This window comes from Dama dama, chromosome 16 (assembly GCF_033118175.1).
Source record: "Dama dama isolate Ldn47 chromosome 16, ASM3311817v1, whole genome shotgun sequence".
NCBI classification, from domain to species: Eukaryota; Metazoa; Chordata; class Mammalia; order Artiodactyla; family Cervidae; genus Dama; species Dama dama.
In genome coordinates this window covers 22,753,661-22,781,058 of record NC_083696.1, presented here as the reverse complement: position 1 = coordinate 22,781,058, position 27,398 = coordinate 22,753,661, and the positions used below count along the sequence as shown (strand labels likewise).

Sequence of the window (27,398 nt, the reverse complement as noted above, 5' to 3'; positions counted from 1 at the left end):
AGGTGGCTGGGTTGGGTACCCCCCATGATACATCCAGATCTAGGCGGGTGTTGCCCTTTTCTCCTAAATCTAGCCCATGAGCCCACACTGGGTCCCTGCACGGTGCGGGTGTTCAAGTGCACGGTGTTTAAGAAGGCAGCAGCCCTGGACAGCTCCTCCCCCAGGTGGTGGCCGGCGCCAGAGCTCCATCAGCCAGTGCAGGCTCTGGCTCTGCACAGGTGTCAGCTCCTGCTTCCACCTGCGGGCACCTCCCTGTCCAGGCTGCTCCCACCTGGCCTTGGCCTGGGTGTCACTGCGGAGCTGGGCTTACCAAACTGTCCCACGGTGGCTAGAGCACTGGCCCAGCTAAGGCCAGGTCAGCTTCTCACAGTGGGGACAGCCTTGCAGCTGAGTGACTCTGAGGGGCTTCTCTGCATCTCCAGATTATGCTGGTGGAATGTGTGTGTGCTTGGGTGTCTGTATGTCGATACGTGTATGTGTACATAGGTACATGTATGTGCTTTGTGTACTGACCTATCTGTGTGCACACGTGTGCCTGTATGTCTGTGTGTTCTTGCATGAACATGTATGCAGACACCCGTGTGTGTGAATGTGTTTCTATTTGGTGCAGAGCACTCTGCACAACTGTGCCTTGTGGCCATGCTTCTATTCAAAGGCCTTGAGACTTGAGTGTGGGTAGGATGAATTCTGGGTTTGGGGTGGTTCTCCTACCTGCTGGCTGTCTTCCATTTGAAAGTTAGGAGTTAGGAAAATACCGATAAATGGAGAAAAGGGGTTCTGAGCTGGAGAAATCATGAAGGCATGTAGTCGTGTTCTGCTTTTCTGAAAAAAATCCATGCTCTTGTGGCAAAATTAGAACAGATAAGCAAAGAGATCTTCCACTATGTGCACGTGAGCACACTTTATTGTGCCTGTAAATAGAGATTAAGATATGGGATATCTCAGAGGTGTGGCAAGTTCAGATTCAGACCCATTGCAATAAAGCAACTATTGTAATAAAGTGAGTTGCATGAATTTTTTCCTTTCCCAGTACATTTAAAACTTACATAAGAATGGAATAAGCGTTATGTACCTTAATTTAAAAATGCTAATGGTCATCTGAGCCTTCAGCAAGCTGAGGCACTTACAACAAAGATCACCAGTCATAGTCACCATAGAATTATTATATTAATGATAATGAAAAAGTTTAAAGTACAGTGAGAATTACCAAAGACAGACGGAAAGTGAGCAAATGCTGTTGGGAAAAATGGCACCAATCAACTTGCTCAATGCAGGGTTGCCACACACCTTTGATTTATAAAAAACATAATCTCTGCAAACTGCAATATAGCAAAGCACAGTCAAACGAAGCAAGCTTGTGTAGATCACAGCGATTGGTGATATGTCCGTGTGCATGTCTGTGCAGATCATGTGGTTGCACATGCATGTGTATACACACAGAAAGTTTTGCTGTTTAGTTGCTCAGTTGTGTCTGACTCTTTGCCACCCCGTGGACTGTAGCCCGCCAGGCTTCTCTGTCCATGGGATTCTTGTGGACTCTGGACAGCTTCCCAGGTGGCTCAGTGGTAAAGAATCCACCTGCCAATGCAGGAGACAGTGGGTTTGATCCCTGGGTCGGGAAGATCCCCTGGAGGAGGGCATGGCAACCCACTCCAGTATTCTTGTCTGGAGAATCCCATGGACAGAGGAGACTGGTGGGTTACAGTGCAAAGGGTCCCAAAGAGTCCCAAAGACACGACTGAGTGACTGAGCGCACACACACATGTGGACTCTGAGCCACGCGGGGGAATCCGGAGTGAGTGTCCTTGGTGTGTACTCCGAGCCTCTGGGTGCTCAGAGACCAGAACTGCACCCCTATGGGGGCACCTGGCCATCCAGTAGCTTGCAGGACTCTGCGTGAGTATGGGAGCTGAGCACAGGGAGGGGGATGCCTGGAGCTGCACGGGACATGGCCCGATGACTTGGGGTGGTCTCTTGCACCCCCCTCCAGCTGGGGGCTCTCAGGCCCTTCGCCTCTAGGATGGGTCAGCTTTCCTCAAGAAGGGGCCGTTGCTCAGAGGAGTTCTGGTTTTGTCACACAGTGGAGTATGCTGGAGAAGGAAATTGGAAACCAACTCCAGTATTCTTGCTGGAGAAACCCCATGGACAGAGGAGCCTGGCGGGCTACAGTCCATGGGGTCACAAAGAGTTGGACACAACTGAGCAACTAAAACACATAGTCAACTCTGCCTAGCGGTTTCCTTGGACAGGGTGGGGTCAGGGTGGAGCCAACAGTCCCACAAACCTGAAGTGGGGGCTGGGGCCCGAGACTGCCGGTGGCCCCAGCCCCCGGTGGCTGTGAGGGATGGGCCCAGCACCCCAAATTCCCGGGTAGCGGGCCCCTGGGAGACAGGGCAGGTGGGTTTGGCTTGCTGCCCTAGGTCCCCACTGACATCGTGTATTGGCCCTGCTGACTGGTTTTAACTTTTAACTTCCTTTCCCTCTCTCTTTAATCTCTTCTGCATTCAGAATGAGTTGGATAGTTTTTTAAAAAGAATAAATGGAACGTAAGTATTTTAACATTTTTCATACTTGACACGGTTAGATCCCCATTTAGAGAATATGCTTCATGCTATACTCACGGTAAAGGTGCATGCAGGAGTGGTTTTCATGTTGTTTGTGCCCCAACGACTGTGGGTCTAAGGAGAATTTGGCTCCTGAGAGGTCCTGGCCTGTATGGTTCAGGGTGACGAATCGTCCCCAGCTCGGGCCACTTGGGTTCTTTGTCTCGGCGTCGGTCAGGAGAACCTATCTGAGGCTCCAGTGACCCATGTTTGAGGCTCCCGTCCTAGGGACTCGATGCGTGTCATCAATGGGCAGGGTGAGAAGATGAGAACCGACCTTACTGTCTGTTCTGAGAAGCCTTTGCATTGTGACCAGTCGGCTTAGGAGTATCAGCTTTTAGAGTTGACCGCCCTGAGTTGCCCACCAGCAAGGGAATGACTAAATGGGGCACGATGTCATGAAGAGCCTTCAGTTAAAGTGAGGCAGGCACCCAGCAGGTGTCACAGACATGGGTGTGTGTACCTGTAGGTGTGGATCTGCATATATGTATAAGCATGCATATCTGAAAATAAGAGTGGAGTTATCTGTGGGCAGGGTACAAAATGTTCTGTATACAAAAATGTACCTTGTACCAAATTATGGTTTCCCGGTTGGCTCAGTGGTTAAGAACCCGCCTGCCAATGCAGGAGATACAAGAGACGCAGGTTCGATCCCTGGGTCAGGAAGATCTCCTGGAGAAGAGCAAGGCCACTCCAGTATTCTTGGCCTGGAGAATCCCCTGAACAGAGTAGCCTGGCGGGCTACAGTCCGTGGGGTCACAAAGTGTCAGACATGACTGAGCACACATACAAGGGTGATAGAATAAAACACCAACAATCCCACCCAGAAAACAAGTGAACAGACCCCACGGTCCCCATGGGACTAGTACGGCAGGGAGCTGCCGTTGTGAATTACTTCTGAACACCTTTCAGAATTCCCTCCAGAGCCTGTGGCTCATGTCTTTCTTCCACATAGCACTGTTTTGTTGTAGAAGCAATATTTGCTTCTTGTAGTGAATTTGAAACTTTAGGGAAGTATAAAGAGTAGAATCAAATCACATCTTTGAGGATCCTGAACGTGGTGGGTCAAAGGTGAATAGGCCCCAGGGGGTCACACGGGGACCTGACTCGCTAGGAGTCCGTCAAAGGTAATTTCATCTAAACTAGACGTCTCTCCCCTTGTAAAAAGCCCAGCATGTGACAGAGAAACATCTCAGCCAGCCGCCTGCACCTGACCGTGTACACATGTCCCCACTCACAAGCACACCCAGATGCCTGTTGTTTCCGTGCAGGTGTTTTAATCCTTCGGGTCTATCATCAGCTGCTCGGTGAACTCCAGCCACAGATAGATGTAGTGCTGGTACCCCTGAGCATCCTGTGTGAAATGTTTTATTATGTCCTTCCCAGGCTGGTGGGCATCTCAGAGGGAATTGAGCTCTTGAAAGCTGATTCTCAGGCAAGGCTGCTCTGGTCTAGGTCAGACTGACCTGCCTGCCTGCTGCCCAGGGTGGTCCAGTCAACACAGAATTGCAGGCATTTGTCAGGGAGCTAGGACCCCCTGGTCCACATGGTTGGGGTGTTCGGCTGGCACAGGCAGTGGGGGGAAACGGCCCCAGCACGACCCCCTGCCAGAGCCCTCAGGGAGCAGGGCCTGCCTCCCCCTCCTGCCCGGCTCTGAACCCCTCGGGTGCCTGGGGTGGGCGGCAGCTGCTGTAACGCCTGGACTGTCCTGTGCTCCGTCGCAGCTCAGCTCAGCCACAGGGGCTGCGTACACCCCAGGAAGGAGCCAAGCTGTTGCTGGGTGTTTCAGTCGTGACTTGTCCTGCCTTTGGCCCACATTAGAGTGGAAGCCAGTGTCTTATCAGGTGCCGGGGAGATGCCCCGGCTTGTTTGTTCTTTAGTAGGGACGGGAGGTGGGCCTGACTCAGCACAGCCCTTGGGGCCCGGGGTGAAGCCTGAAACCCCCGACTCATCAGCCGCATGTTGTGCAGGGGGACGGGGGCCCCATCAAGGAGGTGCCGTGCTGAGTGAGGCTGATTCCAGCCTTGGGGCCAGAGCCCAGTTTTGCCCCACGCTTTCCACACACTGGTCCCCAAGGCCCGCACCCCCCCGGCCTCTCTGTAATGAGCATGGGATCTGGGGGTGATGGTGCACGGAGCCCTGGCATGCTTCAGGAAGGGGGCTTAGGCCTGGGCCCTTTTCCACCTCCAGTCCGTTGTCCTCCAAGTCCTTATTCTGTAAGACAGGCCGTCAGCCCTTCTCAGCACTCCGGTGCGCCTGGGAGCTGCTGGTGGCAGACCCACCCCTGGGCGTGGAGGCCCTGCCAGGCCCCAAGGGGCAGGCGGCTCTGACCTCCCGATGCCCCAAGGAGAGGGAGCAGGCTTGCAGGGGCAGAGCTTTAGGCCAAAGGTAGGGGCAGCAGGGCCAGTGAGCATATGAGTTTCCCAGGCCCAGACCCTCTGTGCAGAATAGACACCCTCTCCAGAGCACTTCACAGGGGTGCACAGCCCAGCAAGAAAGGAAGAGAAGGTTCACTCCGACGTCCGTGTGTGTGTGTCCTGGGGACACGGCCCTGCAAGGGTGCTTTGAAAAAGGCGCCCAAGCAAGGTCAAGGAGTAGGGAGCCACGAAGCATGAGGTGGTGAAGTGTTTGTACCCCTTTGCTCCCAGGGGTCACTGGGGACCACAGTGGGGAACCACCTCCAGGGAAAGGACAGAGACTTAGGAGGAAGCTGTCCTGTCACTTTGGAACCAGCTGGGACGAGGCCCCTAATCTGGGAAGCCCCCACACCCTGCCTCCCATACCAGAGTAGCTCTCATGACCCCTAGTTCTCATGACCTTCACCCAGGGGTGAAGATGGTCTGTGTATCCCCAGGTCCTGCAGACGTTCACGTCCTCTGGGAGAAGAACGGGCGCGAGCTGGAGGTGTGTGTGCCCACGCAGACCCACGCACTGCCCGACGGCAGGGCCCTTGTGCTCAGCTGGCTGCGAGACGCCCTCCGGGAGAGCGCCGAGTACCGCTGCTCTGCGCTCTCCTGGGCCGGGAACAAGACCTCCAGGGCGCTGGTCACCGTCACCAGGCTCGGTAAGTGAGCTTCACTGTTTACCCTTGTCCCTTGAGCAGCAAGCAGGCTTGCATGGGGACGTTTCAGTCTGGGGATTACCTATCAGCTTTCACGAAGACAGAAAATTACTTTTTCACCGTCTTATCTCCCAGCTGCATGCCTGTGTGTGCCTACCTGTACACAAACACACCTTTGCCCATGAGCACACATGGTGGCTGCCCATCCCGTCCTCCCAACATTAGACTCTGCTACGTTATTCGGATGGCCGACTCTGCAGGTCCAGATAACAACGCTGTTGTGATTTCCCCTTCTGTACTTCTCTTTCCCACATAACCGACCACTGTGCCCACCCATTTGCTTGGTTCACTGTCGTTTTTCTTGTTCACTTGCTAAATCGTATCTGGCTCTTTATGACCCCATGGACTGCAGCATGCTAGGCTCCCTGCTCCTTCAGTGTTTCCTGAAGTTTGCTCAGATTCATGTCCAGTGAGTCAGTGATCTAAACATCTCACCCTCTGCTGCCCCTTTCTCCTTTTGCCTTCAATCTTTTCCAGCATCAGGGTCTTTTACAATGACTCAGTCCCACTCTCATCAGGTGGCCAAAGTACTGGAGCTTCAACCTCGGCATCAGTCCTTCCAATGAATATTCAGGACTGATTTCCTTTAGGATTGACTGGTTTGATCTCCTTGCTGTCCAAAGAGCACCGCAGTTCAAAAGCATCAATTCTTTGCTCAGCTTTATGGAGCAACTCTCACATCCATATATGACTACTGGAAAAACCATAGCTTTAAATATACAGACCTTTGTCAGCAAGGGATGGTTCTGCTTTATAATACGGTATCCAGATTTGTCATAGCTTTTCTTCCAAGGGGCAAGTTTCATGGCTGTGGTCATCATCCATTGGTTTTGGAGCCCAAGAAAATAAAACCTGTCACTGCTTCTGCTTTTTCCGCATCTATTTGTCAGAAATGATGGGCCCAGATGCCATGATCTAAAGTTTTTTAAATACTGAGTTTTAAGCCAGCTTTTTAACTCTCCTCTCACCTTCAAGAGGCTCTTTAGTTCCTCTTTCCTTTCTGCCCTTAGGGTGGTATCATCTGCATATCTGAGGTAAATGAAATTTCTCCGGGCAGTCTTGACTCCGGCTTGTGATTCATGCAGCCCAGCATTTCATGTGATATACTCTGCAAAGTGAAGTTGTTCAGTTGTTGCCCGACTCTTTGTGACCCCACGGACTGTAGCCCCCCAGGCTCCTCCTTCATGGGATTTTCCAGGCAAGAATACTGGAATGGGATGCCACTTCCTTCTTCAGGGGATCTTCCCAACCCAGGGATCAAATGAGTCTCCTCCATTGCAGGCAGACTCTTTTACTGTCTGAGCCACCAGGGAATCCCAAATGAAAGTGAAAGTCGCTCAGTCCTGTCCAACTCTTTGGGACCCCATGGACCTTCAGGCCAGAATAGGGGAGTGGGTAGCTCTTCCCCTTCTCCAGCGCATCTTCCCAACCTAGGATCAACCCGGGGTCTCCTGCATTGAAGGCGGATTCTTTACCAACTGAGCTATCAGGGTATTCTGCAAAGTTAAATAAGCAAGCTGACAATACAGCCTTAACAAACTCCTTTCCCGGTTTTGAACCAGTCCGTTGTTCTTGGTTGTTGTTTTGCTTGGTTCATACTTGGCATTACTGCCACCCAGACTCTGCAGTGAAATCCCTGATCAGCACAGACATACTGGGTCCTATTGTCAGCTCCCCAGACCCGCTGCACCAGGAGCCGTGTGCCTCCTGGGGACCAGCCCTTCCTGCTGAGGCTGGCGATTCCGTTCCCCTGGTATTGGGTCTCATGACCTGTTTCTGGTGTTCCTTTGACTTTCTCCGTTTTTCTCTTAAGTGTCTCTTCTGGCACACTCAGGGTGTCTGGTGGGGGGCAGGGGGAGAGCATTTTGAGAGCCTATGTCTTTTCTCCATCTTAACACTTGAATCCAGCTGGGTGGACAATTCTGATGTGAAAATGATTCCCTAGTGTGTGATGCTGGCTCTGTCTTCTGCTCCTGAGGGTCTCCCTGTGACCCCATGTGACCACCATCTTTCTGAGCACTGTGTCAATCAGCGCCTGGCCAGACCCCTTACACATGGTAGCCTCTGCCCTTCAACTATCAGAAGTATTCAGCACTTTTCTCATTTCCTGTCTCCATGAAACTGTTCTCCTAGATCCTGGGCTACTTGACCTGGCCCTCTGTCCATCTTCTCTATCCTGTCACCTCTACTTGTTAGCTTTTCTCAACTTTCTCACCTGTTGGTGAATTTTTGTCCCACTGTCACACCGTCACTACTCAGTTTTCATTCTGTTGTCATGACTGCATTCTCTTCTCGTCTCATGGATGTAGTATCTTCTGCCCTTTCTAAGGTTATTGAGAGGATTTTCCAGTTCTTTTCCCTCTCAGCTGCCCCTTTTTTGACGGTTCTGTTTCCCTCCCAAGTCTTGGGACCCTTGATGGTCAGTTATTTACCCAAGGTGTGGCCTTTGGATGGGCAGCATCTACCTGGGAGCTCCTTAGAAATGCAGAGCCGCTCCCAAGTCCTGGGGGCATCTCAAGTTCTCCAGGCAGTTCCTACGTGCACTAGGGAGTTGGTCTGCCCTGCACCCCTCCACTGCTGCATGGAGGGGCCCTAGCTAAGCCCACATGGCTCAGGTTGGGTTATCAGTGAGAACACCAGTTGGCAAGAGGCTGGGGCCTCATCATTTAGTCCATAGCCCAGCATTTGGTCTGCCTTCAGTGCAGGTACTTCCCAGGCCCCCGGTCCTGGGCTCTCCAAGACCACCAGTCTTCACGGGCAGACACAGGGCAGCATCCTGGCTGTGCAGAGCGGTTAGGGCCTGGGGGCTGTGCACTCCTGCACAGCCTGTAAGCGGCCTGCGAGCCTGCGCTGTCTCAGCCCCCAAGATCCCGACCGCCTCCCCACTGCCGGCCTGGGACCCTGCATGCTTGCTTGGGTCTGCTGGTTCTACCGAGGCTGTTTCCACTGGCCCCTCTGCTTCTCAACTCCCAGGTTTTCAGTTTTCTCTCCTGTTCTCCATCCATTTTCAAGATGGAGTTTATATGTAAATGTGCATATTTTAAAAGATCCTTTGTCCTTTTGAGTGGGAATTACCAGAGAAAAGGAAATTACAGATACTCTCTCCCACCTATAACTTCCATTCATTTCTGTAAAATGCCCTTGGTCAAGATAAGATGAATTATCTTGTGAGAGGCTGAGATGGTTAGATAGCATCACTGGCTCAATGGACATGAATTTGAGAAAACTCTGGGAGATAGTGGAGGACCGAGCAGCCTGGCATGAAAGTCCATGGGGTTGCGAAGAGTCAGACTTTGCAACTGAAAATAAGTGCCTTACAAATTGTGACCTTGTATCTGTAAGTCAAATGATCAAACACACGCAAGGAGGTGCAGCGCGAGTGTGGCAGGTGATGTAATGGGACCAAATGGTTTCAGAGCCTTGGTGACCAGTCTCCCTTGAGGGAGGTGGCAACGGCCCCTGCCCACCACGATGAGTGCAGTGCCCCGTGAGGTGTGGGGAATTAGCCCCTCTCCTGGCTGCACCAAAGGTGCCAGTGAGATGTGGGGGACAGGGCCAGTGTGGCCTTGGGGAGCAGCTGCCATAGGAGCTGGTGGGCCTGGGGACGGCAGACAGGGGACATGACTGGGAAGGCCCCCCCCCAGCCAGGAAGTGAAGGCCTGAGGAGTAAACACCTCACCCCAGCCCACTCGGCTCGCAGCACAGCCTCTGTGGATGGAGGGGGCCCCCCACCCCGGGGGCCATGAAGGCCTGGAAACTGAGATTTGGAGCGCCCCCTCTACCTTGCAGAGGCGACCCAGCAAGAGAGGTGGACCAGAGAGCTCGCCAGCTGGAGGGCCGTGGTTGGGGAGCACGACCGCATGATGCAGAACTGGAAGAAGGCGTGGGTACGTGGCCGGGCCTGAAAAAGGGCAGGGGTCTGGGATGACAGCTGTCCCTCTTGGGGGCCCATCCTGCCAGGGGGCCCCATGTGCTTTCTCCTGGCCCACCAATCAGTTGTGCATTCTGAAACCCACACCCCTTCTACCTGTTGCCCTCCAGCCTGCGGGGAGGGAAAATGGGCTCTTACAGGAACCCAAAGTTAGGTGGGGCCAGCTGCTTCCAACAAGCCCCCCACAGTCACTCTGACCCTTAGCCCAGAGCTTAGTAGGCCCAGGCTTCCCTCCTTCAGGACCCTGGACCCCCCGGGGAGCATATGGGAAGCAGGTTCCAGGCTTTTCTGTTCTGCTAAGAACTGAAGTCCACGGTGTTCTTTCAGGAAAGCTGTAACCAGGACGTGTTCTAGCCACAGGAAGCCGTGCTGACCAGGCTGACCGTGCTGCCACCGCCACGCAGCCCCAGAGGCCTCAGAGCAGTGGGCTGTCTCCCTGTTCGCTGGACACAGCTCTTTGGATTGCTTAGCGGAGAACACGGAGCCCTGAAGGGCCTGCGACAGTAGCCAGAACTTGTTTTACTCAGGTACTTAGATGGGAGAGAACGGCCTGTCTGGCAGAAGCAGGAAACGGAGGTTAACAGGCTAGACACAACTCTGGTTAAGACAGTAGTGTGCGTGCCGGGTCCTCTTCCACAAGCACTGCTGTTACACTCCACAGGTCTGAGTTAACTTCATGTCATGCAACGGGTCGTCCTTCACACAGCCGTGTTAGCTCTTGTGACTGCTGGTTTTACTGCTCTGGAGCCCCCTTCACACTCAGCTGCTCAACTCTAAGAGACAAGGCAGGAAGGACAAGGCTCCAGGTGACCAGAATTTGCCTTTAACCTTCAGTGCTGAGGTCCAAACTCAGGCGCTAACTGGATGGGAGACTTTGTGTTATTACTCACTAATGTCAGAGCCTGTTTCCTAAAGCTCCAAGTGCGCACCTGTCCACTCGCAGCCATGGCCCAGGTGTCGAGCCTGTCTGATGGAAAAGCCAGCAGATCAGCATCTCCTGGGTCCCGGTCACTCTGCTCACGGCGGTACAGGTCTAATGAGGCTACTCTGTCCATGTGCTACGGGGTCCCCAAGTTACTCACGCTGCACCTGGAGACTGCCGTGTGTGTAATGTGGCGGCTGAGGCTCTTCAGCTTGGAACCTTATAGGCACTGTTTGCAGAATGACTGCTTTTAGTGGAATGCTCATCTATCATAAAACCAAAATCTCTGTTAAATTAAGTGGTACTTCCCCATGACCCTAGCAAATGGACGTCTCCTAAGCCTAATGACCACAGCCTGTTTCCAGACTCCCTTGTTCTGAAGCTGATTGCCTTTGTTCAAGAGCAGCACACGTTTCCAGCCAGTCACCTCCAGGATCCACTGTGAACACGGCTTCTGAGGACGGCTGGTTTCGGGGTCAAAGTCATCCCAGTTGCCACTGAGCTGCCGGTCCACCTTGTCAACAGAGGCCGAGCTGGCTCACAGGTCACCCACGATGCACTGTGACAAGACTTTTGATACAACATCCATCCACTCTCACTGTGGCTCTCTTGTAGGGTGGTTGCCCTGCTCTATGGGCAGGGCCTTCTCCTTGGTGCTAGGATCAGAACAGACACTTGCAGTTACTGTAACATCAGCATGCAGGGTTCTGGTGGGAAAGGTAGTTATGAGGATGAGATCTGATTCTCTGAACTGTGGGAAGAAAAATAAAAGAGTTCCATTGAAACGTTTGCTCCATGAAGAGTGTCTGTACTCGGGACACCTGCCCGCTTCCCACGGTGCCATCAGCATAGAGTAGGTCACTGTGTCACCTGCGGCAGTGGCCTCTGCCAGGAAAGTGACACCATGCCCTGGCTGCCAGGGCAACCCAGCGTTAAGTCACAGGAGAAGCAAACCCTCTCAGCAGCTGAATGTGATGCTAAAACCCACCTACTTTGTTCAGCTAATCTGACCACCACAGACCCAGGGGCCTCGAGGGCTCTAAACAGACAACCTGCATCTCTAGCACAGACTTTTTAATGTGGGTTTTTGTTTTTTTTTTCATGTATCAGTTTTATAGTTCTAGACTGCTAAATACAGCTGACAAGTTAACTTTGCCTGTAAGTTCATTATGGAACCTTTACTCTCAAATAATCTATTTTCAAACCTACCACAGTTGATGGGGACGGTGGGGCGGGGACCCTCCCTGCTGCTGTTCCTTCTGGTGGCCCTGAGGGAGAAACCTGTGACCGGATGGAGGGCTTGCTGGACCAAATCGCATGTTCCTCACTGAAACAGCTCAGAAAGTGTATGGGAGAGCAGGGCACTCACTGGGAACAACAGATGAAAAGACAGACTAGTACTTTACACAGACAGCCTCCACCTCGCCGCCAGCCCTGGCCACAGCAGGCTCTTTCCAACTCACCATGCTGTGCTCAAAATCACTCGGTCATGTCCGACTCTTTTTGACCCCACAGCCTGTAGCCCACCAGGCTCCTCTGTCCATGGGATTTTTCACACAAGAGTACTAGAGTAGGGTGCCATTTCCTCCTCCTGGGGAACTTCCCAGCCCAGGGACTGAGTCCGTATCTCCTGCATCTCTTGCATTACAAGTGGATTCTCTACCACTGAGCCATGCAGGAAGCCCTTCCAACTCATTACTTCACGTTATTTTGCTTCCCACAGGCCACTCACTCACCAAAGTACATCTGCCATGACTGAATTCAACTAACAGCACTTGCAAAGCCCACAAGATACCTTGCTTGCTTGACAAATGCAAAGCAGTGAAAGTCTGATCCTGCCATTTCTCATGTGACCAGCTCGCCAGCAGGCTGGACCAAAGTAGGTCCAGCAATAGGATCTCTAAGGGCTGGAGATTTCACAGTCACTACCTTCGAGATCCAAGAGATATGAGTGCAGCAAACCTCTTCCTGCTCAGTCCCCTTCAGCTCAAAGAAGAGTGCCCCCAAAATACAGCTCAGGATGTAGGAAGCGCTGATTAGACCAAGGTGACCACAGTCTCCAGTGAAATTAAATAATCACTCTTTATTCAAAATAAATAAGCCCTCTTACTTACAGGAAAATACGAAAGTAAACTTCTATCCTTCTGGCCTCTAAGAAAGCACATTCGCAATATGTTCATTTACAAAAGAAAGAAAATATTCTTAAATTATCAAAACTGAGATTTAGGAACTTCAAAATCGTTTCTTTGAAAAATAAACAATAAAAGGAATATTCATGTCAAAAGGTCACAGGTTACAGAACTGATTTTCCTTCTGAGGCTCATTTTAGCAGACCCTCCAAGTATCCCCCAATCTTCTGGCTAGAAAGCCATATCCTGAGAAAGGTATTCCCCGTACCCCCACCCCCACGGCTTCTGCAGGGCTGTGTGGGTCACCGGGGCTGGGAACACGCGGTGAACTACCCCACCTTCCGAGCCACATCGCCTCAGCCCGCAGCTGCTTTCCACAAACTAACTTGGCTCAGCTGTCCTGCAGTGGAGAGATGTTCCACAGCAGCAGAGTACTCCGAGTACCACCTTGTCCAGCATCTTCCAGACTCACACAGTGCTCAGAGAGCCGAGGCTGCATCCCAAGGCTTTGTGAGAGGGTCTCCGCCAGCTTACCGAGTGCCCCTCCGCAGGACTCGCAGCTCTTGGACAGCTACAAACACTGCTGGTTACTTCCCCAGTTGAACAGCCATACACAATACAAGTAGGTCAACGAAAAAATGAGAAGAAAAAGGCCCCAAAGTCTTTCAACCCCCCCACCCCCACCTCAAATACACAAACACACAGGAACGAACTCTTCTTATAAATTCAAGTTCATCATCTGAGAGGTTGAAGCCTCCAGCGATTCCTCCAGCTCCAGGGCACACTGACTGTACGCTTCCAGATGGTTTCTCCAGACTTCAACTGGAAACAAGAAAGCACACCACTAACAGACAGGCAGTGTCAGCCAGGCAAAGTGTCAGTCGCTCAGTTGTGTCCGACTCTTTTCGATCCCATGGACTGTAGCCCACCAGGCTCCTCTGCCCATGGGATTCTCCAGGCAAGAATACTGGAGTGCGTTGCCATCTCCTTCTGGGTTGGGAATCTTCCCAACCCAGGATCAAACCCAGGTCTCCTGAATTGCAGGCGGATTGTTTAGCATCTGAGCCACCACAGTCAGGGAAGTCTCTTGGAAAACAAGCAGCACACAGCCTGCCCAGCAACCTGGCTCCCTGAGTGGGGCCTGGAAAGGACTCAAGCAAAAACCCCCAAATGCAACCTCCCCTCGTGAACAGGATCAAACAGGTCGGTGCACGCCAGCCTTGACAACCACCCGCCAGGGATACAGTTGTCCTCACGGCTGCCCTCTGGGTGCCATGTGACCCAAGGAAGGTCTGTCTGAGACACCCACTGACCAGCCCTCCCCTCCCGCATCTGAGACCACCTCTTAAACAAGGGCCGGGGCTTAACAGGGCCTTCTGCAGCTCGTTTGGCCACAGTGGCCATGACGCTCTCCTGGGCGCCCTGTTCAATCAGCATCGATGAAGACCTAGAGGACGATGGGCCCCAACCCCACTGCCCCCAGCACTCACTGTAGTGTGGCTCCTCTTTTGCAGTGGGGGCCAGGGGGCTGTCCTCCGCAGGGCAGCTGGGGCCCTGACTGGGTGGGCTGGCGGGGGTGCAGGGGCCGAGCTCGCCCAGCGGCTCCTGGCGTGCACTCTCCAGCATAGTCCTATAGGCCTGCCGGGCCGCCATCGTCAGCTCCACCATCCTGTGGAACTGGTCCTTGAGCAGAAACCATAGTACAAATGAGGTCCCCTGCAAGCTGGTGAAGACACCCACTACAGGGAAATGGGGGATGCCCGCCTGTGTACCAGGGGTGTTGCCCTCAGGCCTTCCTGAGGCTCCTCTGTGGCACCAGTGAGCCCAGAGCTAAATTGGAATCACACTTCTGGGTTTTTAAGGAAACCAGGCCCCCGAGGCTACTGCTTTCAAGACTGGGGCCCCTGGGGCTCAGGGCTACTCTGCCAGTGAAGCACAGACAACCACCGTCCCCCCTGACTCACTCCCAGAGCAGACAGGCCAGCACCCTACTCCCGCCTCACCTGGGCCCCGTCGTAGCTGAAGATGCCCACCACGCTGACGGGAACAGCCTTGTTCAGGCTGCGCCCCAGAGCTTTGCGGTTGAGAGCAAACACGAAGGGGATGTTCTGGTCACAGGCATAGTCAATGATGGTGCGCAGGGTGTCGTCTAGCCCACCTGCTTGGAGGACAAGGAAAATGACAGGGGAGGGCATCCCAGGAGCGCGCTGGCGACACTGGCTGCCAAGAGCTTTTCCCGATGGACGGTGACACTCCCGGCTACTTCCTCACTCGAGCCAGCGTCCCAGGCTGGGTTTCACTGGGAAAGCCAGTCACTGCAGTGCAAGTACACTGTTACCCTCGGCCACACGGAAGAAATCAACTGTTCAAGAGACACGTCTAAAGCAATAAATCACTATAAAATACGTCCACATCAAGTCAGCAGCTGGAGCCGTGTGAAACAGGACAAGGAAGCCTTAGCCATGTTCACTGAATACTGTGTGCCAGTCTGGGTCTAATGGCTTCGGGTGGATTGGCTCCTATATCCTCACAAAACCCTGAGAAGGGAGGTGGTACCCCCTCAAAAAGATGGAAACCCGGAGTCCAGGGAGGTCACGGAGTGATCCTACCCTGCCTCCCAGTGAGACACCAGCCTGGTAGGAGGAGGGTGGAAGGGTAGGGGTGGCACCACAAGCAGAGAGGGTGAAGAAGCTGTGTGTGTGAGTGATGCTCACGCAGTCGGAAACCCAGCAACACTGACAAGCTGCTACCGACAAGAGAATACATCCGGGCATCTGTGCGTGAGTAACATAGAAACCACCCATACACGTGCAAACATCAGCCAGCTAGAACGCAGAATGGGAGAGGTGATTCCACGTGCAAGTGCAACCGAAGGCTACAACAGGTGAGGATAAATGTAGCAAGAAACATGAGCAATTTACAAAGCAGCCTCAACATGCTAGTGAAACACAAAAGAAAATCTAAGCCAAAGGCATCTATGCTCTTGGATGGAACGAGCCAATATGATCATACGTCAATGCTATGTTAACCTAAAACTTTTTATACTGTAACTTACTCTAAGTGGGACATTTTTTGAGAAATACAAAATACACAAAATGAGAATAGTCTTTTGAAAAAGGAAATTAATGTCAGGTTAGCATTTGCAGATATTAAAGCTTGCTATAGAACTGTAAGAACGTAAATTATGGGATACAGGGTGACAGAATGAAAGCCCAGAAATCACCCGAATGTGTGGCACTTAAGCAGGTTGGCAAGAGTCCCCTGAAGCACAGAAGGTGCAAAGAGACAGCGGGGTCAGCCTCTGCAAAAATCCATTTCAGACTGAAATGCATTCTACCTAAATAAAAATGAAACCATAGAAGAACAAGGAAAAAAACTGAATTAAAAAAAAAATTAATAACCCTGGAGTAAGAAGGTTGAAGAATAACATAAAACCTAGATGTAATAAAAACACGAATAAAAAATATCCACATACACACCCAATCTCTGAGACTTAAAGAAAAACAGGCACATGACAAACTGGAAAAACATTCACAATTCTTAACCAAAGTGGCTATTATTATTAAAAAAAAAAAAAAAAAGTATATGTGAATATAGAAGACTGACATCCTAAAAGACAAATGGGCAAATAATCAACAATTTGCAGAAAATACAAGCCCTTAAACAAGTGGAAAGATGCTCAGCCTCGCCTCACAGAGAACGCTAACAGAATCACCTGAAGACCGGGGGAGGCTGGGAGGAGGCAGCATGCCCGTCTGTGGGGGCTGCGGTGTCCCCTAGAGGCAGGGTGGCCCACCCCAGTTCCTCTGCAAACTGACCATTCCTGAGGGAACACACAACATCTACAGGAGAAAGAAAAAATCTCCTAAGATCTCTTATCACCTGGTACCTAATTACATATGATTACCTAATTTTCTTTCAAAAGAACAACTTCTCAAATGCACACCCAACCTTGGATATGCAGATGGTATCAACTCTAATGGCAGAAGCGAACAGGAACTAAAGAGCCTCTTGATGAGGGTGAAAAGAGGAGAGTAGAACAGCTGGCTTAAAATTCAACATTCAGAAAACTAAGATCATGGCATCCGGTCCCATCACTTCATGGCAAATAGATAGGGGAAAAAGTGGAAAAGGTGGCAGATTTTTATTTTCTTGGGCTCCAAAATCACTGTGGATGGTGACTGCAGCCAAGAAATTAAAAAACACTTACTCCTTGGAAGAAAAGCTATGACAAACCTAAACAGTGTACTAAGAAGCAGAGACATCACTCTGCCTACAAAGGTCCATAGAGTCAAAGCTATACCATGGCTTTTCCAGTAGTCATGTATGGATGTGAGAGTTTAACTATACAGAAAGTTGGACCATAAAGAAGGCTGAGTACTGAAGAATCGATGCTTTCGAACTATGGTGCTGGAGAAGATTCTTTAGAGTCCCTTGAGAACAAGGAGGTCAAACCAGTCAACTCTAAAGGAAATCAACCCTGAATATTCATTGAAAGGACTGATGCTGAAGCTCCAATCCTCTGGCCACCTGATTATGACAAGCTGACTCATTGGAAAAGACCCTGATGCTGGGAAAGATTGAGGGCAGGAGGGGAAGAGGGCAACAGAGGATGAAACAGTTGGATGGCATCACTGACTCAATGGACACAAGTTTGAGCAAACTCTGGGAGATAGTGAAGGACCGGGAAGCCTGGCGTGCTGCAGTCCATGGGGTCACAAAGAGCTGGACATGATTTAATGACTGAACAACAACTGCTTTTGAGGGAACTGGGAATTCATTCCACAGCTGATTTAATAGGGAATTAATGGTTAAGCCCCACATCATTTTAATCTGTCCATCCCCTCCCCCGATCTACCCGCAGAGATCAAAGGTGATGAGGAAGCAACTTCTGGGGATATGAACTTTAAAGAAAATTCACTCCTAGGCAGGTGGGGGAAAGGGGGAGGCAGGACAGGTGATATCTGCGTTACTTACAGCGAGATGTTTCCAACGGGAGACTGACGACTCTCCTAAACGTCAGCTCCGTGGTCTCTCACTCAAGGGTGACTCAGCTTTGTGTCCACCCCAGCTCAGGAACTGATCACAGAGGGTATTTGGGCAGTGTGCAGAAAAGAGTTATAAGACTGGCCAGATGGCTGCTCTCCTAAAAAAGGCCAGCTTACTTACTTGGCTGACCTTTGGCTGGTGCCTGAACTTGGGCTTTGGGGGTGCCCCTGTGACCCCATCTGGTAAGAGTGACTCCTGTTCCCAAAATGCATATGCAGATTACACTCAACATTGGCTTTCCTTCTATAAGTCTGGAATGTGGGGACCTGCCTGGCAGAGGGTGTCCTTGTGATCAGCCCCAATAAAAATCCTGAGTGCTCATCTCAACTGAGCTTCCCTGGTAGATGACATGACACTTTACACGTGTCACTGCATCTCGTTTTGGTGAATTCAGCCTGTCCTATCTGACTTCCCCCGGAGAGGATGCTGCAGGTGTGCACCGCTTTCCCTGACGCAGCAGCCAAGTCTCAATGATTTTGCTCAGCCCTGTTCCCAGCCAACGTCACTTGTGAGAGCTGAAAAATATCTCCAAGTGCCAGCTTCTCAAAGTTTCACAGCGAGACCAAACAAGTAAATGCTATATCTGATCAACAATTCCCATTTAAAGTTTAAGTTCAGAATTATTAGGCAAAATGCCACTCTGAGCAAATAATAGTATTTCAACATAATCCCAGGCCATAATACTCAATTTTACCTTTAAAATGACCACAATCTATTGGCTGTCTTTACCAAGGAAGAAACATTCCTAGAACATGTAATCAAGTTCCTTCTGCCTCAAGGCAAAAAACAAACAAAAAAGACAGGAACAAATAAGTAAACAACAGATTTTAAATGCATTAACAAATCCTTAAGATGCCCTCTCAGCTCCATTCTCTGGCATGATCAGAGGAGTGGGGGCTTAGAGAAAGAGCAAGGCGGACCACCAACTGAATATACATATTCCCGGTTTGCCTTTTAAAGACGAAAATCCACAGGACACTCTTAGACAAGTAAAAGATTTTGGAAGCTGAAACACAAACAGGTGAGTCAGCTGCCCTAAGCCACCAGCGGGAAATGCCCAGAAGCAACAGTGGGAACACATCTATACCCTAGAATTCTTCCCCCAGAGCTTGGCAACTAACAGGCAGTGCCGGGCATTTGAGAGGCAGTGTGGAGATCAGACGAGGCGATAGCAAGCTGGTGTCCGGAACTGCTTCACTCAACCAACACCCGGTGCTGGGCCTGTGGTGCAGCAGGGCAGTGGGTCTGCAGGACACTGGGCCCACACTTCCAACTGTGAATGTCAGGATAAGGTCATGGTCATAGGGTAGAGGTCAGGGCCTCCACCCTTCACCCCAGACTCCCCGCAGAAAGTAAGAGTCCTTCCCCCGGAAACGTGGCATCAGAGATGCACCCCGTACGGTGCTTTCCAACAGAGCAGCAGCCCAGCTGCCATCCCACAGCAGAGGTTCTAGCCTTGGGTCCTTGAAGTGGCAGCAGCAACTAAGAACTTACGAGAAATACAAATTTGGGGGTCCGCTGGACCTGCTCAGGGAGAAACTCTGAAATCTATGTTTTCATCAGCTTCCCAGGTGACTCTGATGCTCACTGCAGCTGGAGAACCACTGCTCTCAAATGCAGCTCAAAGCCTTTAAGTGCTAGCCTCACCCCCAGAATTCTAGTCAGCTTTGTTGTTGCTTGGTCACTTGTTGAGTCCAACTCTTTGTGACCCACTGGACTGTAGCCCACCGGGCTCCTCTGTCCATGGGATTCCCCAGGCAAGATACTAGAGTGGGTTGCCATTTCCTACTCCAGGGGATCTTCCCGACCCAGGAATCGAACCCAAGTCTTCGGCACTGGTAGGGAGATTCACTCAGCCACCAGTGAAGTCCCTAGTCAGCTTTAGCGGCTGCTAAAGACAGACAGACAAGCAGACCTGGGCATCTGCAGAAACCTCCACCATGAGCCCAGCCCAAAAAGCAAACCACTTGGGCAGGGAGGCTGTGCAGGGAGAAAGGACCCTCACATCACTATGGTTCTCAGGGAGGAAACACATCCATGAAGCAACCGCTACAAACACAGGAACTTTGGAGAACAAAAAAAAATAGCTCCCAGAAATAAAAAATAACAGCAGAAATGAAATATTAAGAAGCATAACTGAAGAATCCTTACAGAAAACAGAACTGAAGAGCTGAAAAGAAGAAAACTAACAGGTGGATGACGGTGCAGGAGACCCAGCATCCGAGCAACACGGTTCTAGGGGGAGCCGAGAGAGGGCAAACAGGAGAGAGATTCAGAGCACAAACTCAGCAGCATGTCCCAGAACTGAGCGCACTGCCTGTAAGCCATCCCACCTCCCAGAACCCTGGGCACAGGGAAGTTCCCACAAGCTTCCAGAGAGAAGGGAGAAGAGAAAGAAAGGTGAGAAATCGGAAAGACTGGATCTCAAGCACCATCTTCTAGATGTCCCGCAGTTTTTTCTCATAAGCCACTGACAGGGGGATGCACACGCCCCAAGACAAGGGAGTATGGGAGAGCCAACGACCACCACAGCCCACCAGAAGACACATCCCCGGGATGACAGCTACATGGGAGGCACAGGGCTAGAATGGCCCCAGAGGAGGAGCTGCAGAACATCTGAAGCAACCACTACTTTAAGAGGGGGTTCAGGCAGCTGGCTGAGAGCCTGAGGGGTGATTCGTGTAAAGCCCAGCATCTGCCATGGGATTGTGGTCGGGACACTGCCAGCGCACAACCAAAGGGACAAACCTGAGAGCCCTTTCCGATGGCAGGGACTAGATCTGCCTCCAGCTAGGACGGGGATGAGTCCACGGGGCTGGCCATGAGCAGATCCAGCTGCTGCCCAAGGGCCCCTGGATGCTGCAGACAAGTCAGGAAACCTCAAGTGTTCAGACTGCAAACAGCAACCAGAAAGATTCAGCACAGGGATCTGGACCGGTTCCCTGAAAGCACTGTTCCAGCCAAGTGGAACTCTACACCATGGGAGAGAACAACGGGACCAGAGGAGTCGTCTGAATGTCAAGATGAGACGGAGGACCGGCGTCTCAGTGACGACATCCTGCTCCTAACAGCCCCCTACTGTGCAGCCCAAGGAGGACTTGGGCTCTGCGGCCCACAGAGTGGGTCAGCTGAGGGTCAGGGAGACGTCAGACATCCATCTGTTGGTCACCTTACCCAGCACATCACACGCTGAAAGAGAGAACCAACCTTCCAGCATCAGTAAGATGGCCAAGGGCTTGGACAAACCCACACCTTTCGTTAAGTGGATAGGCAAGTCAGTCACACACTGAGGAAAAGCCCAATGCAGGGACTGCCTAGCTGCCGGTCATGAAATCTGTGGTATGAGGGACCACCCCCCACAGCTCCAGAGGAAAGCGGCTCTGCACCCCGCCAGCTATACGAGGGTGACACACCCCCTCTGGTCCGTGTGGGCCAGCCTGAATCATGAGCAGGGGCCCAGCTGCTCAGAGTGATCACCTGGTGATCCAACAAACTTTGAAAACAAATATGTAAAACAGAGAGCCAGTGGGGATTTGTTGTATGACGCAGGGAGCTCAACCTGCTGCTCTGTGACAGCCCAGAGTGGTGGGATGGGTGGGGCGGGAGGTGGGAGGGAGGGGACATACGTATACCTATGGCTGACTCATGTCGATGTGTGACACAAAACTGTAAAGCAATTATCCTCCAATTAAAAATAAGTTTAAAAAAAAAACCTCAGCTAAAAGAAAATGAAACAAACTGCACTTCCAAGGCCCCCAACCCCCAGTGGCTGACGTGTGTGTGGTGGCCAGAGGGTGTGTGCAGGAGCCACACAGCAGGGACCACACGGCACCCTTACCTTTCGACTGTATCTTCTCACAGTTTGGAGAGATGATGATGCATTTCAACTTTCTGAGCTTCAGATGTTTGAGGACTTCCCTCAGCCCCAATACAAGTCGGCGTTTGGCCTTAGCCTTGACTGGATCTTTCTGGTACATACGATCTTGGAAACGAACCAGCTCTTTCAGCAGGTCCGTAACACAGGCGTCAACTTCTTTACTGAGCATTTGGCTGCAGTAGCTGAAAGGAACATTAGACACGGTCACCTTTCCCCTGGCTGCGACACTGGCATGCTGCTCCTGGCACACCTCAGACGAGGTGTGGGCAAATCATGCTTTGATGAGTAATGCCAGTCAGAAGGCAGGATTCCTGACTGACAGAATTTAAAAGATACGGATGGAGGCATCCTCCCCACCCCCAACCACAAGGGACAAAGACATGTGGGCCCCACATCCCCAGGGCAGACACTCCCGGGCACCTCTCCTCGTGAAGACAAACATCTGCAGTCTACCCTGAAGAAAAGGGGGAGGGAAAGCGGCGGAGCGCCCTAGGAAACTACACACAGAACGGGGCCTCAGACCATGAGCTGTCACCTTACTGCCCATTCCCAGTCATAAACGTGGATTCAAGGGCCCCTCTGGGATCACAAACAAGGACAGAGACCTCTCACGAGCAGGCTATGTAGCCCTGGCATGTGTTAGGACCAGGTCCTAGCCACCTTCCACCAGGAGGACACAATCACCATGGCCCAGCCTGGCCGCTCTACTGTGCCGAGCACGGCGGGCAGAGAACTCGAGGCCCAAGGTCAGAGTGAGCACAGCGCCCCAGGTCCCACAGTGAGCCCAACGCCCCAGCGCACTCACTCCCTGAACCGCCGGCTGTGGATCTTGGGGCAGGCCTCCGTCTCCTTCTGGGGCTCAGCTCCCAGCTGCTCCTCTGACTTGCTCTCCGCCACAGGAACACAGGACACAGACTCTTTCGTTTCCCCTGGAGTTTCAGAGTAAGAAGTCACAGCAGGGCCCCTGCAGTGCTCGGTGCACAGACGGAGGGGCCTGGGGCAGGAAATGCGACAGCGTCGCCCGAGCACCCAGACTCAGCGGCTGGCCCCTCTGCCACCCATGGGTGTAGCTCCTAAAACCCTGGGCAGCCTGTGTGGCAGGGGCCTGTAGGCTGTAGGCTGTAGATGCACCAGGGGAAAATGCAAGCACGAAGTATGCTCACATTTCTTACATACACCCCAAGCTGCCACAGCATCTCTGCTTCTAACGGAGGCCATGTGGAAACACCCATGTGCCGCCTGGCATGTTTGTACACCTCAACGCTACGCTGCACTGACAGTCAGAACTACTTTCACAGGCCACAGACATACTGCTGGCCAGAAGAACACACAAGATTCCCCTGGAATGCAGCCTGAAAGCTCATGGGTGAACTGCAGACAGGGGTGAGGCCTTGGACCAGAATCACAGGGGCTGGGGGCCGTTCTGCTTCTGAACTGGGTATGATCTGTGCACTGTTCCGAAGGAGTGATTCAATAAAAAGCTAACTTAACCCATTTTCTGGAATGACAGCATGTCTCACACACTTGTGGGCAAGCCACTTTGCAGTTAACGGTGTTAATTCTCATGGCCATTTCAAACTGCAAGGACCATCCAGTATCACAAACATCAAGCTCAGGGGCTTCACCCCTTTGTGTCTCCCACCCCCGAGAAGCAGAGGCACCAGAAGCTCCACTTGTTCACAGGGATGTCCTCTTACTGTCAAGTTAGGACACTGAAAATCATCTGCATTCCCAAGGCCCAAGGCGCACCTGCTTTTACCACACAGGGACCAGACAAATGGCCTTTGTACACGGCTACTCCCGCCGAGGGATTCCTTGAGAAGCAAACCAACGGAACTCAATACCTAAGACGTCAGGTGGCCTGAGGACCTGGTCGTCACCGCCGCTCTCTTCATCCTGCACATCCTGCACATCGTCACTGGGAAAAGCTGGGCTCAGAGCATTTTCTTGGAGACGCTGCTGCTTTCTCTCTTGCCGTTCTTTCAAAATAATCTTTAAAGTTAAATCAATGATTGAAACACCTCAACACTCGCATCTGAGAACAAGCTCTTCTGTGAAGTAAGCCCCCCCATTCAGCTGGCTGGCACTGTACCTGTTTGTGCCCTTATCCCCCGCCGCCTGCCCCCACCCTGTGGGCAGCCCAACCCTCTCACCCATGGCCCAGGAAGAGCAGGCCCCCTGGGGAAACAGAGCAGTGCATGAGAGACGTGGGCTCTGGTGCCACCGTGCAGCTCAATCTGGCCCCAGGCAAGACATGCCTTCCTCCCTCTGAGCCTCACCATACCCCACAGGCTGCTCTCAGAGTTAAATCAAACACATGTGGCAGGAAGTGTCCAATATTTACCACATCAGAGCATCACACAATGCCTCGGGGTAGAATGAGGATAAAAAATATAAGTGAGAACAGATTCCCCCCATTTCTGGATTTCTGTCCATGTCACTCCAAAGTATGGAATGAATAAATAAGTAAGGCCTCCCCCCTCCAGCAGCTGAGGTGCTCTGCAGACCATGAAGGGAGAGCGAGGGATCATCTTTCAGAGAAGCGTGCATGCATCTTGATTAAGAGCAGGTTCAAATGAGGGTAAATGTTAAAACTCTAAAACCCTACGAGTCGAAAGCAGAACGGATGCAGCAGTCTACAAGTTCACTCATGCCCGATTTCAAACAAAACGCCACACACCTTCTTCAACGGGGTCGGCTTCTTGGCCTTGGGGACCTCCCTCTGCTTCCCTTTCTTCATCATGGGGGAAGTGGAGTCTAGCGGGTTGTGTGGGGTCTTCACCTGGGCAAGGCGGGGGCCCTTCTTCCCTGACATGGAGTCTTTGGAGAGGACGGGCACTGCCCCAACTGCAACACAGTAGGGACACAGGGCTCAGGCTGCCACCCACCACATGCCAAGCTCCAGAGGCAGGCTTGCTGCAGATCTCAGGGGCTCCCTATGCCGCCCACCCATCCCCACAACCTTCCTCGTCCCCATCAAACTGTCCCTGAGGGAACCAGGTTCCCATCCCCATAATCAAACCTCCTGTATTTTCCAGCTAAGTCTGATGATGTGTTTGGGTCTCATTTTTTGATGAAGAGCTTTTCCGGGTAGCTTGTACTTAAGATGCCCCTTTTACTCCACCATTTTCAGCTGACCCTGCCTTTGCAGAAGTTGGCCACTGGGTTCCTTCTACCTCATGTATATACAGGTATACCTTCTACCTCACTATCTTAAAAGGCCCTTATATAAGATCCTAGCAATATTTCAAGTTGATTCTCTTGAGTTTTCTAGACATACATTCCTAAATTCCCTGCAGACAGTAAATACATGATCACCATCACTGGTCCTAATACTTCCACTGCACGCTGTGGTTCTGTTCTACTTCCCACCTTGTTCCTGTTCTAAGGGAATAGTTAATTTGTGCTTACTTTCCCCCAACTTTTTAATTAGGAAAACTTCTAAACACACACCAAATAAAGAGAATGTAGAACAACAAACCCATGTATTCATTGTCCGGCTTCAACAACCATCAGTATTTTTCCAAATATATTTTACCCACCCTCCTTAATTTTGGTACATGTTTTTAAAGTAGTGCATAGACACAGGAGTGACTCCTGGAAAGTCAACCCAAAAACAAAAAAAAGAAAAAAAAAACAACTAAGCTGAGAAATCAGCAACCACACACTGTGGGGAAGGCAGCCACCAGACTCAGACCAGGCAGTTCCTTCAACAAAACAAAACAAAAAACACCCCATCACAATCACTACTTTCAGAAGGAAAAAACAAAATACCCAAAAAAAAAAAAAAAAAAATACCCAGTTGCTACAATGTATTAACTAAAAGTCCATATTCACCAAAAAATTGTGAAACTTTCAAAGAAACAAGAAAGTGTAACCCACCCTAAAGAAAACAGGAAGTTACAGAAACTGTCTTTGAGTGCCCCCAGCTGACCAAGAAATGAAGGCAACTGTGAGACTAGAAATAAACCCAGAATTTCAATAAATACAAATTATAAAGGAGAGAGGCTCAACAGAAGATTTGAGATGGTAGAAAAATCAATGAACTTGAAAATAAATCAACAGAAACCATTCAACTTAAAGAAAAGATTTTAAAAGAGCCTCCGGAGACCTGTGGAGCAACAACAAATGTACCACTATATATATAATGTGAGTGCCAGGAGAGGAAAGAGAAAAGACAAAATATTTTGAAGAAATAATGACCTTAAACTTCCCAAATTCAATGAATATTTCAATTGACAAACTCAAAATAAGATAAATATCACTCAACAAAAGGTAGGACGTATACAGAGATTCCCACATAGACACATCATAGTCAAACAGCTGAAGGTCAAAACAAAAACAGCAAGTGAAAAACAACTCATCACAGAAAGTGCATCAACAAGACAAGTAATATTTGACATCTCACTGGTAACAATGGAGGCAGGAGGGCAATGGAATGACATTCAAAGAAGTAGGGGGAAGACCTGTCAATCAAGAATTCTATATCCAGTGAAACTATCCTTCAAAAAACAAATCGAAAATATAGATGTTTCTAGGTAAACAAGGACTGAATTTGTTGCTTGACTGATTTATTTATAAGCAACTACTTTCTTACTTTTAAGAAGATTAATTTTTTTTTAAATAAAGGAAAAAAATCAAAGGAATCAAAATGGTACCATATATTTATTTAACATAAAAGAAAACAGCTAAAGAGGAACAGAGGAATAAATTAAGACATGAAAGAATCAGAAAAAAAATAAAACTAACAGCAGTAAATTCAACCACAGTAACAAGAGCATTAAACCTGAATGAACAAAGCACCCCACTCAACAAGGAAGAGAATTTTAGCCTGGATTAAACAGAAAGCTCCGACAATAAGCTGTCTACCAGAAACACAGCTTAAAGACACCAGTAGGTGGCCAAGGCTACTCTTCCTTATGCTGCTGGTAAAAGCATTCACCTCCTCATTAATCTGATCAGCCAGTTGGGAAGGCCAAACCTGGGCTCCAGAATAGATATAAGTCACCAAAGGCCTTTAAGTTGTGTTCTGGCAAGAAAGTCCCTTGTAGGAGTATTTGGTACTCGCTAATCTAAAAATAAAGAGAAACTCTGAATTCCTCTTAGCTAATTTTTACTTTTTCTAGTAAGAATGGTTCCATTACTGATGTCAAAAAGGAAGATAATGGACATGTCAATATCTGGGCATTACTGGGATCTGTGGCCAAAACATCCTCTCAATACTACCAAAATCCAACAACCAACCTTACAATCTAACAACCTCAAGCTACTTAAAAATATCATCTGATTGAGGGCCCCTACTTTTTGCCTAATTGTCTCGGACTTCATATACAATTCCATCTAAAAGGTCCAACTTGAATCTAGCTGCAAGAGCCATGTTATATATATAGCCTCAGAGGTAGTTCCCTCATTTTTCTTGCTTTTACCTTTGGCTGGAGGTCTAGAACATTCAGTTAGTAGCTCACATGCTTCCCTGCAGGCTCCCCAAGAAGCTACATTTTTCAGAATCAGAGGTTGGCCAAGCACTTTCTTGATTTTTCTGGAAAAGCCAACACTGCAGACCTTTCCCAAACAGATGCTGAGCAAAGTAACATTGAAGGAGGAATACCTAAGAAGGCCGTGATCCTAAGCTTTGATACATTTAAGAATTACTCATACATGTGATGTATGATCCTGAAATGAAAACAATTACCAAAATCATTGAGAAAGAAATTTAAATACAGACTGGATACAAGATGCTAACAAAAAAATAATCTTTATTATTAT

At 50.4% G+C, this 27,398-nt stretch overlaps 1 protein-coding gene across 12 annotated transcripts in view; it reads right to left on the bottom strand.

The window, feature by feature from the left end:
• Positions 1-12,635: 12,635 nt before the first annotated feature.
• SECISBP2 (SECIS binding protein 2) overlaps positions 12,636-27,398 on the bottom strand; it is a 37,256-nt gene continuing 22,493 nt past the window's right edge. For 8 of the 12 annotated variants that reach the window (XM_061163558.1, XM_061163560.1, XM_061163562.1 and 5 more), the window contains 7 exons: positions 24,313-24,479; positions 23,477-23,624; positions 22,438-22,561; positions 21,594-21,814; positions 14,710-14,867; positions 14,197-14,389; positions 12,636-13,528 (listed from right to left, as the gene is read on the bottom strand). In XM_061163558.1, the coding sequence (XP_061019541.1) occupies positions 13,425-13,528; positions 14,197-14,389; positions 14,710-14,867; positions 21,594-21,814; positions 22,438-22,561; positions 23,477-23,624; positions 24,313-24,479 (1,115 nt within the window). In that variant the 3' untranslated portion in view covers positions 12,636-13,424. The remainder of the gene's footprint in view (positions 13,529-14,196; positions 14,390-14,709; positions 14,868-21,593; positions 21,815-22,437; positions 22,562-23,476; positions 23,625-24,312; positions 24,480-27,398) is intronic. The other 4 variants (XM_061163559.1, XM_061163568.1, XM_061163569.1 and 1 more) reach the window with 1 other exon arrangement.